General features: G+C 42.5%; 1 protein-coding gene across 6 annotated transcripts in view; it reads left to right on the forward strand.

The window, feature by feature from the left end:
* Positions 1–16,359, forward strand: part of LRRC7 (leucine rich repeat containing 7) — a 508,212-nt gene that overhangs the window by 456,743 nt on the left and 35,110 nt on the right. For all 6 annotated transcript variants that reach the window (XM_089660766.1, XM_089660763.1, XM_089660761.1 and 3 more), the window contains one exon: positions 12,532–12,648. In XM_089660766.1, the coding sequence (XP_089516892.1) occupies positions 12,532–12,648 (117 nt within the window). The remainder of the gene's footprint in view (positions 1–12,531; positions 12,649–16,359) is intronic.

Below are 16,359 nucleotides of genomic sequence, written 5' to 3' on the forward strand. Positions count from 1 at the left end.
TGTACAGAGCCCTGTGTTGACTGTCTACACAGGACTCTGGGCTGTGATTGGACATGGCCAGTCTTATTGGCCAGGGACCTGCAGACTAACTCCCCCCCCCCCATGGACAATCACAGTGGGAGTCCAGGGGGGGAGATGCCTGTGCCCGGAAAACACCAGTGATGTTCCACTCGTCCGCAGTACCTTGCAGATGGGCAGTCCACAATCAGTTAATGAAACCTGCAGGATTGAAAATATTAAAAGTGACTTCTTTATATTAACATGGTAAAGTGGTTGTAATCCTCACATATACCAAGTGAAGTGACTGGCCTCAGGTGATACACAGAGATAAATCCTCCTACAGACGTTGTACCTGTTTATCCATAGCCTTCTCTTCTCTACAGTCATTCCAAGTGCAGAATTTATACAGCTTGTCTGAGCTTTCAGGGGGCAGGGAGCTGAAGTTACACTCTGCAGAGCTCAGTGAGGAGAGCTCTAAGAGTTTATTGGAGGAAAGGGACACATCCTCCTTCACACAGGAACAGAGCTGAGGCTGTCAATCACAAACTGTGGGCTGGAGCATCCTAGCCTGTCACCATTTTATCTTTTGGTGTCAGACAAACTTTTCAGAACTGAGTCATGTTAATGGCAGAGGAAGGAAGCAGCAGAGAGGAATTAATATTATTATACAGGATTTATATCGCGCCAACAGTTTGCTCAGTGCTTTACAATATAACGGGAGACAATACAGCAACAATACAGTTCAATACAAGAGCGATAGGAGGGCCCTGATCCTGGGAGCTTTCAATCTAAGAGGGAAGGGCTGACAAACGGTAATAATTGTGGGGGATGGACTGGTAGGAGGAATAGAAGATTACATTTTTTTCTGAGGGGAAGGTAGGCTTCCCTGAAGAGATAGGAGAAAAGTGAGCAGAGTAGGCGATAGTCTGATAGATTGGGGTAGAGAGTTCCAGAGGATGGGGGAAGCTCTGTAGAAGTCCTAGAGATGAGCATGGGAGGAGGAGACAAGGGAGCTAGAGAGTAGGAGGTCGTGCGAGGAGCGGAGAGTACGGCTTGGGTGATAATGAAGATGATAATAAAGGAATGACACTTAATGCTCTGGATTGAGACAAGTACACACTATTGAGGGGTATGCTTTGTTTATATTTCATGTCTGAGGTTTATAACCACTTTTAAGCTTCTGTGAGATTTTAGTGATTGGGTTTACATCTACAGAATCAGCCTCATGAGATTAATGGGATAGGTGTGTACACAAAATAGGAATAATTTCTAAGCTTTCTTTATAGCGAGCGGTTGTTGGGAGATTAATCTCCGTTCCCATTCAGGTCTGTGCAAGAGAGGAGAGGAGATTAATGGCTAAGACTTTCTGCACTGTTGTGGGAGATCAGTCAGTCGTATGACTGCTAATCTCTTGTGTTGCGGCTCTTATGAAAACTGTGACAAAGAAACTGATGGATCTCGCAAGGGAGTTGAGAGACTAAAAATCAGCCGTGAAGCCCTCGCTGTAAAGGGGCACTCCGGGCAGAATTAAAAATGAGGGCATGAAGCGCCCATCACATTGCCATTTACCTATATGGTGCAATGTGGATGACAGTTCAGAGGCTGTGTTTGACCTGCAATGCATGTCATTGCAGGTCCTGTTGAGATTTGCATTGCGGGTCAGATGCTGCCTTTTGCTGCGTTTTGTGTTCCGTTTGTGTGTATGAGCAGCAATGTGTTCAAATGCAGCAGACAGCAATTGACGACCATACTAATGGCTTGTTTGCAATTAGCGGCGTTGTCCAGCGTTTGCATTTTTGGGGGGTTTTTTTTACCATGAAAAAGAAAAGTTTTCAAAAAAAGTCCCAAAACGCCGCTTTGCGGCGTTTTACAGCATTTTGCTGTGAGCTCGAAAGAGCAGGGCCCTCAATCCCCTCATGTTTTGCATTGCATTGTATTGTTCTGTTCACATGTTCTGTCCCCCTTTGTAATGTACAGCGCTGAGCGAACTATTGGCGCTTTATAAATACTGTATAATAATAATAATTTTGCCCAGCGTTTGCATTTTTGGGGGTTTTTTTTTACCATGAAACAAAAAAGTTTTCAAAAAAACATCCCAAAACGCCGCTTTGCGGCGTTTTACAGCATTTTGCTGTAAGCTCAAAAGAGCAGGGCCCTCAATCCCCTCATGTTTTGCATTGTATTGTTATTGTTCTGTCACATGTTCTGTCCCCCTTTGTAATGTACAGCTCTGAGCGAACTAACGGCGCTTTATAAATACTGTATAATAATAAGAATAATAATTTTGCCATATTTTTCAGCGTTAGAACATTTTTACAGCTAAAAAAACTCCTTTAGAAACCCACTAGTCCTGGGTTTTTTTTCCAGCCAAAAAACGTCCCAGCCAAAAAAACGTTGATTACAGTCTATGTGTGAATGGACACATAGGATAACATGTTGGGGGGTTACTGGCTGTAGAAAAAAAGCCAAAAACAACAGCGTAAAAATGTCCAGTGTGCATGAGGACTAAAACATGGGAGAGAGGGAAGGAGGCGCCACTAAGTGTAGTATTGTTAACCTCCATGGCGGTATTCCCGAGTGTAGTTCGGGGTTAATTATCAGTGCCAAAAGCGGTAAACCCGAGCTACACTCAGGATTACACTGCAGCGTTGCTCTGGGATTCCCTCGATCACTTACCTTGTTCTGTGCTCCCGCGATGTCCCCAGTGCAGCGTCCCTGGCCATCTCCTCCGGCCGATGCCGGCATCTATCTTCCGGGTTCCGGTCCCTGCGAGCGTCGGGACGTATGGATGTACGGGGGACGGAACGGCGGGAAATTTAAAAATTTTAAAAAGTGACATTCGCTAATACACTAAAATCGCATAATATAACATTCCTGTATCAAACCATTTCACATACATTTTGTCCCGAGTGCTTTGTCCGGCGCCCTGCCTGCATTTTTACTGTTCTTTCTGCCTGGAAACTGAGAAACGTCCATGGCGTCCAAAAAGCGTCCCTTTATGTCAAAAGCGGTTTTAGACCGGCTAGAATACAGCGATAGTAAATTAGAGCCACTTGCAGAATTGAGTGATAATGATTCGTGGGGGAAATTCGTCATCAGACACTGAAAATGATTTTGCGACTAAGATCAGCGATGTGCAAACTTGGTGCTCTATTTCAAATTTCAGTGTTTTTGGTTTGATTATATTATTGAATTACATTTATTATTATATTATTTTTTTATGATTATTTATTATATTATAATTTATGATTTCGTGTTTCAAATTTTATCCTACCCGGGATGTTTACTAGACTCTTGTTCTGACACTGTACTAATGGCACTGGGCAGGAAGGGGTTAACATCTAGGGCGATCAAAGGGTTAACTCTGTGCTGTTTTACTACATGGGCTGTGTCTGTGTTTCACTGTGAGCACCCTGCTATGCAGAGCCATACAATGCAGTGTGCAGGAGCTGACAGGGGAGAGATCTGTGTTGTTTATACACAGGTCTCTCCCCCGTCGGAGATACTCGGCGATCACCGATTGCCGGCGAGTAATCACTGGGCAGGACCTGGTGATTGACAGCCGTGGCTGAGAATGGCAGCACGGGTAGGGACCGTGTGCAGCGTGCACCCCCTAGCTGGAACTGCAAAATCACGTATATATACATGATTTTGTGGACCCGTGCTGCCCTGTAGCAGTATTTCTGCTATAGGGTGGCGCAGAAGCAGTTAATGACAATTGGTAGAAAGTTTTTTTACCATACTGCACTCAGTGGCGCCCCCTTCCCTCTCTCCCTTGTCTCCATTGTACAGAGCTGGCTCACTCTGCAGGATGGCAGCCACTGTTTAATCCCCAAGTATATTAAGGACTCAATATCTACACATATATATATATGGACTCCATTGGCAGTGTTTTTAATCTCATTTAATTTATATCATTGCTTGTGTACACGTCCTCTACCTCTTTTTTGTGCCAGAATTTTATCCTATTGTTTATCCATGCTAAAATGTTCCTGGGCTAGTATAGGGGTGGTCCTAAGCAGTGCGTTGTGGTATTACAATGCCTTTACTTTTTTATTCCTTTTTTTTTTAACTTATCGAAGAGTCACATTTGATACATTCAAGTTTGAGCATCATAATGCGTTGCAGTGACACACAGGGGGAGATTTACTAAAACTGGAGCACTCAGAATCTGGTGCAGCTGTACATGGGAGCAAATCAGTTTCTAATTTCAGCTTGTTCAAAAAAAGTGTTACTAAACTCCGGACCCTGCATTCACTATATCTGCTCTCCCCGGACCCTGCATTCACTATATCTGCTCTCCCCGGACCCTGCATTCACTATATCCGGTCTCCCCGGACCCTGCACCCACTATATCTGGTCTCCCTGGACCCTGCATTCCCTATATCTGGTCTTTCTGGACCCTGCATTCACTATATCTGGTCTCCCCGGACCCTGCATTCACTATATCTGGTCTCTCTGGACCCTGCATTCACTATATCCACTCTCCCGGACCCTGCATTCACTATATTGGCTCTCCCCAGACCCTGCATTCACTATATCTGGTCTCCGCAGACCCTGCATTCATTATATCTGGTCTCCCCGGACCCTGAATTCACTATATCTGGTCTCCCCGGACCCTGCATTCACTATATCTGGTCTCCCCGGACCCTGCATTCACTGTATATGGTCTCCCCGGACCTTGCATCCACTATATCTGGTCTCCCAGGCCCCTGCATTCACTATAACTGGTCTCCCCGGACCCTGCATTCACTATATCTGGGCTCCATGGACCCTGCATTCACTATATATGGTCTCCCGGACCCTGCATTCACTATATCTGGTCTCCCCGGACCCTGTATTCACTATATATGGTCTCCCGGACACCCTGCATTCACTATATATGGTCTCCCACAGTACACACAACATAGAAATGCAATTATTTTAATAAATATAAACTGCTAAATACCTTTTCTCATCAGTGGTATATAGCAGTTTTGTGCAAGGCTTTTTTTTCAGCAAGAACGCAGTTGTGGCATCTCCAGCACTGAATGTGTGTAATAGCAAGGACTGCTGGGGTTGGCTGGAGAGTCTATGGATGCTGGCAGCTGGGGATCTATTGTCACTGGTGGGAAACTATTTTGCATGGGGTCTATTGTTTCTGGGGGTCCTATGATGCTGAAGGGTCAGTCATTGCAGAAAGGGATCTCCTGTTGAAGGAGGAGTCTATTCTTGCTGGCTGCTGGAGGACCTATTGATGCTGGCTGCTGGGAGATCTGTTGCTGCTGCTGGGGGGTCTATGGTGGCGGGGGGTGTATTTTGTTGTGGGGAGTCTATTGTCGCTGGCTGCAGGGGATCTACTGTTTTTCTTGTTATACTGCTTTTCTTGTTATCATTAACACATTCCATACATACTTAGTACCACAAAATGATACTTGATTCTTTATTCTCTAAAAGAGGCAGTACTGGGTGGTGGATAGGAGGTGGAACCAAGGAACAGTGTTTGGAGGTGGGTAGGGGGCAGAGACAAGGGGTAACTCAAGGGGTGGAGAGTTCCTGCACCTATTATCTGAGAATCTGAGAAAAAAGCCCTGGTCTAGTGACTTCTAGCAGTGTCCAGCTGAGCATTGGTTAAATCTTGTAGGAGGAGTTTTCATTCTCCCCTGATTGTCCTATGAGGCTACATAAACCCTAATCCTCGGTCTGAACAGTGCTGATTGACACTGTGCTGATCACATGCACATTCCCAAAGAAAAAAAACCTCTCTAGCCATATACACTAAACTGAGTATGTGCAGAGTGACAACTAGAGCTCTGTACTATCAGCAGATGGATTGGAGACAGTAGAAGGGGTGGATCAGAGAAGACAGGATCAAACAGCCTTTTTACACAATGCGGAGGCTTAACCCCTTAGGTTCCACATGAGTATAACAAGCATGCTTTACTGTATATACAGACTGATTTTACTGTTGTGGGTTTAGTAACACTTTAAGCTTTGGTAATAAAACCTGGAAGCCAGTTGGTTTCTATGCAGAGCTACACCACATTTTGCACTGTCCAATTGTAGTAAACAAACCCCATGGTGTGGTGTTGTTGAGCTATGTAAAAATGCACCATAACTACTGAAAGAGGTACTGGGAACTTTTAGACTTGCAGGCTTAAGCCGGCCATACACGGGTCGAATTCCGAATGAATTTTCTTTAGAAAATCAGAACTTTTGTGCATTTTCTAATCCGATGGTGCCACCATTGATTTCAAAATTAAACAAACCAAGCCTGCAATTTCTCCTCATGTTGCTACAGAAAAGAATTTTTGTGGCCAAGAATTTTCTTTTCTTTCCAGGTCACAGCTTTATATTACTCGCACGATTCTCCCATCATTGATTCTATACAATTATAAACATTTACTTTATTATTAGTTTATTAATTTATTTTATATTAGTTTATAATCATATAGACGTAATCACATTATTATTTATTTTGTACATTATTTATAGAGGCAATATTTTGCACTTAGTTTGTGTTGGTAATTGATTTTTAGCACCACTATTGTAATTCACAAAGGATTTAAGGAGCGCTCAGCTACGGAAAGATTGAGTTTGAAGAAGTGGTATGTCATCCATACTGATATGTCAGTTAATAAATTAGTGATGTGCAAGGAAACTAATGGGGTGAATAGGGAAGTATATAGATAGATTTGGCATAGAAGTGGTAAAAATAAAAGTGGCTAGAATATTGTGGCGCCTATAGGGCTGAGTATACAGACATTAATAAGTGATGCCCACAATGGGCCAACAAAAGGTTGACAGCTGCCCCTAAAAAGTGAGGTACACTTGGACTGATAAAAATGTGAATAGGTAGGCGTTAATGCAACCATGCACCAAAAAGTGAGTGCAAATCAACTCTCAACATCAACCATCAAATGTGAATCCTACAACAAAATTAATGGTGTAAAAACAAACGTGTTCTCTATAACATCTAACAAATAATTTAAATTCATAAGCCTATATCAAATGTGATAAACATAATATATAATAAATATAGTGACAGTCCCATGGAGATGATGTTCCATAGAACAAACCGCTGTGTACTTTCACCACGTGCAAGCAATAAGTGGATTTCTCACTCACCAGAAGCGATTGACCTCGCTAAGGTGGTCAAGTAACGCTTTGTTATAATGAATATTAAAGACCAGCTGTAGGTTCTGCTAGGTTAAACTCCAGGTCACCAGGAAATCAAAGGTCTTGCCCCCAGTTGGATATCCACATGACTCCAAGTAAACCAATACTGAGTAAATTCGGAATCCCAGGCTCTCCTTATATCGAAAGTGGTGCTCCAAGCAGCTCAAATTAGTCAGATGGATTACATACATTCTAAGTGTAGTGTTTATTAAAGGTTTAAAAGCAAATAAACATAAAGCTTTTCACTCACATGTAGAGATGCCCAAAGGACCGGCACCAGTTTGTACAGCCTGTGTGTATCCAATAATATGGCCGGCGTGCGCTCCAAGCCTCGCCTTCAAAATTTTATATGGATCTAATTTCGGTAATGTCTTATACAATATTCCTTTATATATAACAATTTTTCTGTTCTCATATTTTTATTCTTCACTATTTTATTTATTTTTATTTTACTTTATTTCATGGTTTCGTTTAATTTTATATATATTTTTGTTAACATGTAGGTAGAGTTCCCATATAGTTGGAGCATAATTTAAGAGAGAACAATCTGGTCTGTTTACACATGGGTTTATCGATTTGAACTATATCTATGATATGATCAAAAAGTCCCTTTTACTATGGACACTTCAGCAGTCTGTGCAGCCTGATATATATAGTACCGATTTGTCTCCATTAAAGTACAGTCAGCCATGTTCTTGGAGCCGTCCAATCAATGGGGCTTGGCTTCTATTTAACCTGCCTAGTAATAGCGTGACCTCACTTCCTGAGGACGCCATCAGGCGAAACATACGTAGAAGCGTGATCCTGTCACATCCGGGTTCTCGTGATGTCACATCCTGCCTATTGAAGGCGAGGCTTGGAGCGCACGCTGGCCATACTATTGAATACACACCGGCTGTACAAACTGGTGCCGGTTCTTTGGGCACCTCTACGTGTGAGCAGGGGCGGACTGACAACTCATGGGGCCCCCGGGCAATAGGGGATCATGGGGCCCCTGTGTCCTTGCCCAAACTCAAAAAAGCCTATGAAAAAGGTACCAGGGGCATCTCATGGGGCCCCTTGCTGACCCCGGGCCCTTGGGCAGTGCCCGAGTTTTCAAATGGTCAGTCTGCCCCTGCGTTTGAGTGAAAAGTTTTATATGTATTTGCTTTTAAGCCTTTAATAAACACTACACTTAGAATGTATGTAATCCATCTGATTTATTTGAGCTGCTTGGAGCATCACTTTTGATATAAGGAGAGCCTGGGATTCCAAATTTACTCAATATTGATATGACATCCTTCCGGATCCTGCCTCGAGTTGGGCCATGCTGCGGCAAAGTCTGTCACGGGCTGTGTCCATTGGACACAGTCCATCAGACTGTATCACTGCCGGTACCATGTGACCGCTGTGCAAAATCACAGCAGGTCACATGACAATTGTAAACAATGGATGGCTTCCTTTCATGCAATTCATTGTGTACAATTGTGTTACCAGCTGTGATTGGTCACAGTGATCACATGGTACAGACTGGTCCAATCACAGCCCATCTGTGCTATGTGATTAGCTGTGTGAATGAATAGATTTCATTCAGTAAAATGCTTGCTTATAGCAATGAAATTCATTGCTATAAGCAATTATAATGTGTAAAAAAATTTAAATACTGATCACATCCCCAGAGTAGTACAATGCTACTATGGTGGCGTTATATTGCTCTGGTCAGTGTGCAAAAAAATTGTAAAAAGAAAAAAAATTTATAAAAAATAAAAAAATTGAAAACAAAACATTGTTTTTATTTTTTGGACTGTCACCAGTCAGTGTCCCTGATCACCACCACACCAGTTATATGATGACGCTGTACTGCACTGGGGACAGTATGCAAAAGAAAACAAAATTGTGAACATTTTTTTTTCTTAATTTTACAGAAAATTACAACTTCAAAAAGCTTGCCATGCCTCTTACTAAATATCTCTAACTGTCTACTTTGCAAAAAGGGGAAACTTGAGGGATATTTGTACTGTCCTGGCATTTTCGGGCCTCAAGAAATGTGATAGGCCATCAGTACATCAGGATTGATCAATTTTCAGATATATAGACCAAAGTTTGAGGACTCCATAAGTTTCCTACAGACTAAATAAGACACACTGCTTTGAGTTATTTTCACCAAAGAAATATAGCAGAATACATTTTGGCCTAAATTTATGAAGAACAATTATTTGCAAAATTTTGTATGAGAAACAAAGAAAAAACATTTTTTCCCCAAAATGTTCAGTCTTTTTTGTTTATTTAGCAAAAAATAAAAACTCCAGTGGTGCTTAAGTGGTTCTCAACCGCGCTATAGCCGAAGGACGGCAACAGCGCATTTGTGAAATCCTGGGACGACGTCCATGGACGTCATTCTAGAATACGCGCCCCCCTGTGTGCACTGTCAGTGACCGCTGTGTCCTATGAACACATCTGATCACGGGGTACGGTAAACGGCCAATCACGGTGGCCTTTTACCATGTGATCAGCTGTGTCCAATGATACAGTTGCCAGTCATCGTTTGCACTTTCCTCACACTGTCACAGCGTGAGGAAAGTACTGCCAAGAACCGGCAATTGTCAGCGAAAGGATCGCTCCACTGCAAAGAATGTATTATGTGTCATAGCTACACCCTGGACTCATCTTGTTTTCCTCTCTGTCTCTGTCAAACATTTGAACCCACGTATGAGCTTAGAACTTCTTCTATTAGCAAAGCCAAGAACGGAAAAAAAAAAAAGACCCTACAAAAATTACCGAGTCGGCAAAAGCATCTCATGACAGCTCGAATAACGTAGCCGAGATTTGTGAATGATTCAGAGTGACATAGGGATTCATTTTAATAGATAATTCTTGAAAAATATGATAATGTGATTCCGCGCGTCTATATTTAGGTCTGAACTGGGAGAAGTTATTTTTTCACCGCTGGTCGCAGAGACGTCTTTAGTCGCGGACCTTTTTTCATGTTTAGTATTCAGCGGCGGGAACGATTATAGCACAGATGGCCTCTAGTCATATCAGGTTGTATGGCATAGGGGATCATGCCTAGCAGAGTGCAGAGCATGTGTTGTCATAGCAATCAGATTTCATCCGCCATCTTTCTAGGGCATGTTCAAAAAATGAACATGTCGGCTTGGTTGGTACGGGCAGCACTAGTATGTTTCAGCTGCCTTGTTTTTTTTGGGGGGGGAGGGGGACTTAAAGTGGAACTAATCCCATTGATTTGTTTCCCAAAAAGTTATATTTAGGTAATGTCATGAATGATAACTGTCACAGTTGCTTGGGTTTTCAACTGAACTGGCAAGCTGTCAAATGGCTGGTGTCATACCTGATCATCTGTGCACCATTATGGCAACTACAAATCAATCAAAGGTTAAAATGTCAGCTTCTTTGGCGCCAAGGTTTTCAGTACAAGGGCCACATCATATTTTACAATTATTTGTGGGTCAAAAAAAAGCAGTTTTTTAAAATAACAAATCAAATTTAAATTAATTAATATGTTTTAGTTGGAGACTTTCTTTAATCACCATGCTATGATTTAAAGCAACAGAGAATAAAGCAAGGAACATTCCAAATAAACGCGAGCCTATGACCTTGTGGTCCCCATCAATGCTCCCCTACATCATGGTCCTCAGTCAGGATCCCTCCTTACATCATGGTTCCAAACAGGGGCGGACTGACAACTCATGGGGCCCCCGGGCAATAGGGGATAATGGGGCCCCTGTGTCCTTGCCCACACTTAAAAAAGCCTATAAAAAAGGAACCAGGGGCATTTCATGGGGCCCCCTACTGACCCCGGGCCCTCGGGCAGTGCCCGAGTGCTCGAATGGTCAGTCCGCCCCTGGTTCCAAATCAGAATCCTTCCTTACTTCATGATTCCCAATCAGGGTCCCTCCCTAGGTCATGGTCCCAATTCAGGATCCTTCCTTAGATCATGATCCTCAGTCAGGGTCCCTCCTTACATCAGGGTCCCAATCGGAGTCCCTATCAGAGTCTCCCTTACATCAGAGTCCTTCCAACCTTATATCAGTGTCCCCATCAGAGCCCCTTTATATCAAAGTCCCCCTTACAACAGAGTCCAGCCTTCCATCTGATCCCCCTTATATCATAGTCCCTATCAAAGTTCCCCTTACTCCAAAGATCCTCTATACATCAGAGTCCCCATCAGAGACCAGACTTTTGTTGGGAAGCCGGCTTTGGCCCACAGGCCATAGTTTGTGGACCCATGCATAGGAGGTTCGGTTCTGTTTTAAGTTCTCTCTATTTAATGATTCTCCCATGCATGCTAAACAGCATAAAGGGACGAATCTCCCCTACCCGCAAATGTATTCCAACAGCCATCAGTTGAAGGATGTTGGGTGGGAGGGTCATGGTAGGCCCATCCACAGCTCAAATGTTGCTTGTTTCATCAGGAACCATCCATGCTTGGTGCACAGCCAGCTTTACTCAGTAAACACAATACAACACCAACCCTTCAAGCAGGTTAAAATTCACACTCATACCTGGGATCTTTATTGACGTACAAAAAATGGCCTCTGCCCCAGTCTATAACTGGCCTTCACAGCAAGGAGCACATGGAAGTGCGATGCATGTCAAACAACAGAAGAGACAAATTCCCAGCTCAACTAGCCAACCAGCCTGCAAGCAAACCAAATTAACCTTTCTAACAGTATTCGTTAAAAACAGTGGTTTAGTTAGCGCACATTTGCAAATACATACGTAAGCTACTGCGCCACATCACGGCACCCCGATATTCTGAAGTTCCCAACTCTACAAATTTTGAGAGCCCCCATAGCAGAGTATTTAATGGATAGACCAAGGGCAGGTGGACCTGAGGGAGCCCACCCTTCCTTAAAGGTACAGGTAAAGGAGTTCACTGGACACCCATCTTTATTGATGTCACAATGAAAGGTTAATTCTGTGTTTCATAAAATGCCAACATGCTTTGCAGTGCTTGTACATGGAATCATTGACGTCAAGACAGAAGAGCTTACAGTCCTTATTGTGGTCCATTGCATAACTAATCCACAGTCCATTAAAAAGCCAACACATTCCAGGCAACCCTTCTCGGCAGGGCTTCAGACTTTCAGCATATGGAAATACGCAGACTAGAAATCTAAGTATGGTGAGATTGGTAAGTTGCTTTGGCAACCAAGATGTGGAAACCCGTTGGCTTGTTAATGGACATCTTATCAATAAACTAACTTTATTACTTGGACTTTGCCATCAGTCTGGCACTCTTTCTTCTATTATTCATATCTCACCCACATTTGGTGACCTTGTGATAAAGATTCTGATAATCAGGTTTACGTTGCACTTTATTTTAATAGTATCTAATGACACCTTTTTTTGTCTTCCTTTCACAATACATAGACTCCATCTCAGCAGAGTAACATTCTGGATAACGGGCAAGAAGATTTATCTCTCAGCCAATGGAATCCTTACCCACTGGGCCGACGTGATGTTCCTCCTGAAACTGTCGCTAAGAAGGTAAATAATAGGTCATGGCCCAAACTACAAACCCAGTGCACAGCATCACATACCTAACAACCTTTATAAAATGCAAATTTGTAAAAAGAACGCTTGTCAACAATCTCTGATATCCAGGGACAGCCTGAGGAGTTGGAAATTTGTTCTTGGAAATGGTTTTTACTGAACTTATCTAAAGTTATCAATTAAGAGGACATTAAAGGGCGTATATGTGTTGACACCATCAATTAATCAAAAACATATAAAATATATTTATTATAGTTTATTGTACAAAAGTTAGAAACACACATGAATGTCCCATATAACAAATAGGTTGACCTATATGCTAACCATTAATGAAGACTCATGCCACAATATAGCTCGATGCATTTTGCATTATAAAATATCTTCATCAGAAGAGTTTGTGGATAAGATCTAGAAAAGATTGTATAGTTTATTTACAAAAGTTAAAAACAAACATGAATGTCCCATATCACAAATAGGTTAACCTATATGTTGAACATTAATGAAGACTGTTGCCACAATATAGCTTGACGCAATTCGAATAATATAATATCTTCTTTAGGAACATTTGTGGATAAGATCTAGAAAATATTGTGGCACATAATTTTAAAACAAAATCACAGAATGTGGTCCTGTAAATCAATTATATCATTCTGGAATAATATTTTCATTTCTGAAATAGTAGGTATCATAGTGAAATCAGACCCAGCTTTAGCTCTGTTCCATATTGGTCAGGATAAGTTTCCCCTAGATCAGCAATGGGCAAACTACGGCCCGTGGGCCGTATACGGCCCGGCGGACCTTTTAATCCGGCCCGCGGAGCTAGGCTCCCGCTAGGCTCCTCTCACAGTCCGCCCTGAAGACCGGTGTAGCATGAAAATCTGTCTCCTATAAGGATCTGTCCCCCTCGACGTATCTGCGCATGTGCCGGAGATCGCCGATCGGCTGCTAATGCCTGAAACTGGCACATGCGCAGATACAGATCCTCATAGGAGACAGATTTTCATGCTACACCGGAGCGGCGCGGGAACACGGCGAGAGGAACGCGCGGAGCAAAGGTAAGTGAATTGACACAGGGGGGACATGGGGAATGAATTACTATAGGGGGAATTAATTACTATAGGGGGGATGAATTACTATAGGGGGGATGAATTACTATATGGGGGATGAATTACTATATGGGGGATGAATTACTATGGGGGATGAATTACTATATGGGGGATGAATTACTATGGGGGATGAATTACTATGGGGGATGAATTACTATATGGGGGATGAATTACTATATGGGGGATGAATTACTATATGGGGGATGAATTACTATGGGGGATGAATTACTATGGGGGATGAATTACTATAGGGGATGAATTACTATATGGGGGATGAATTACTATATGGGGGATGAATTACTATGGGGGATGAATTACTATATGGGGGATGAATTACTATATGGGGGATGAATTACTATGGGGGATGAATTACTATATGGGGGATGAATTACTATATGGGGGATGAATTACTATGGGGGATGAATTACTATGAGGGATTAATTACTATGCTTACTATGGGGGAATATTACTATACTTACTGTGGATGACACATACACATCATTCATCTACTCTTGGTCCGGCCCCCGGGTCCAATATATGAACCCATTGCGGCCCTCAAGTCAAAAAGTTTGCCCACCCCTGCCCTAGATACATGGGTAGTGATCATCCACATTCTATGTGCAGCAAAGAACTATATAACCAGACTATGGAAATCGATGACACCATCTCTATCTAGAGTGATTCAAGATCTAAATACCCAATGTGACATGGAAAGAAGATTCTCAATATCCCCCTCCCCAACCTCAAATTTCGTACCTCTTGGGCTACATGGTTGAGTAATACTAGATGTAAAGGTCAAATCTGATAGTTCCAATGATTGGAGTATAACTGGAATATATTGACTGGTAAAGTTCATGTGTTATTGCTATCCGTCTCTTCCTGTCCCCTTCCCCACCCTTCCCTTATATCCTTCCCATTTTCCTATGGTTCTCAGTATACACGATTATAGTAATAATACTTTGTCTAACAGATTTCTTTTTTAGACCAAAATTGTTCTGATTGTATAATGACTGATGCTTCAAGTTGCCTGTACAACTGTGAACCTTCTCTTGTTTACTACCTGAAAATTCAATAAAAATAAGTTGAATATAATTTTATAACAAAGACATGACAATGCTTGCATATATACGTTCATTAGTACAGATAATTAAGTCTTCATTACTATGTGGTTAAACCTCAATCCTTAAAAACAACATTACATATGATAACGGCAAGAGAGGAACAATCTTTACTTCACATTCAAAATGTGTTGAGCAGTGGCGTCCCAAGGCAGGTCCCGTGGGTGCGGTCCACACCGGGTGACACCGACCACACGGGGTGACACCGGACCCGCTCCATAAAAAGGTAAGTTGTACAGCAAGCCGACGATCCCCACAGGATGGATCCGATCCATCCTGCGGGGATCGTCGGCTTTCTTTACAACTTACCTTTTCTTGGAGCGGGTCTGGTGTCACCCCGTATAGGTTGCATGCCGACGAACCTATACGGGGTGACATCGCACCCGCTCCAAGAAAAGGTAAGTTGTAAAGAAAGCCGACGATCCCCGCAGGATGCATCGGATCTGCGGATTGAGCATAATGGATCAGAGTCCGATCCATTATGCTCCACCCGCAGATCCGATCCATTCTGCGGGGATCGTCGGAGGGGGTGTCACCAAGTGTTACCGCAATGGGTGACACCTACCCTAGGGACGCCTCTGGTGTTGAGCTATATTGTGGCATGAGTCTTCATTATTGTGGAACATATACTGTAGGTCAACTTATTTCTTATATGGGATATTTGTGTTTTTAACTTTTGTACAATAAATTGTATATATTTTAGATGTTTTTGATTGATTGATTGATTGATTGATGGTGTTATCACATACATGCCCTTTAAAGTCCCCTACTACAGTTAATAGATAACTTTGAACCAGGGGCGGACTGACCATTTGGAAACTCAGGCACTGCCCGAGGGCCCGGGGTCAGTAGGGGGCCCCATGAGATGCCCCTGGTACCTTTTTCATAGACTTTTTAGAGTTTGGGCAAGGACACAGGGGCCCCATGATCCCCTTTTGCCCGGGGGCCCCATGAGTTGTCAGTCCGCCCCTGCTTTGAACATATTATTTGGGATGTGAGCATATCTTGATATAGAACCTGTATCAAGATATAATTGTTTCACTGAAGTTGTGCCTGTCTTTACAATTGACCTTTTTGTTAACGATTGTGTTTTCTGGAATTGACACCCCATTCTTTAGACTGTTCATACTCTAAACACCTTATGTTGATAATGCAAATTGGGGGAATTTCAATGAAGCATTTGCAACACTTTTCTGGTGGTATTGGCCCATTAGAAAATCCTGTACCAAATTCATGAAAGCTTTGTGACAGTTTCAAACACATACAACAGATTCACAGCAGAAAGAATTACCACCAGTTCATAGATAACAAAACGGGGTCATTAAGGTCAACTCCAAGTTGACATACAGAGACAGTCCAGAGTTATCGAGGGTGGGAGGTTCTTGTGTAATAAAGTAGAACTAAAGGCAAATTTTTTTTTTTTTTTCATTTTGGATAGAAAGAGAGGAGATTTACATTCACTTCCTGTCCCATGGCCAAAA

The sequence above is a fragment of the Staurois parvus genome, unplaced genomic scaffold (assembly GCF_062004578.1).
Source record: "Staurois parvus isolate SC_StPar_1 unplaced genomic scaffold, SC_StPar_1.0 ptg001270l, whole genome shotgun sequence".
NCBI classification, from domain to species: Eukaryota; Metazoa; Chordata; class Amphibia; order Anura; family Ranidae; genus Staurois; species Staurois parvus.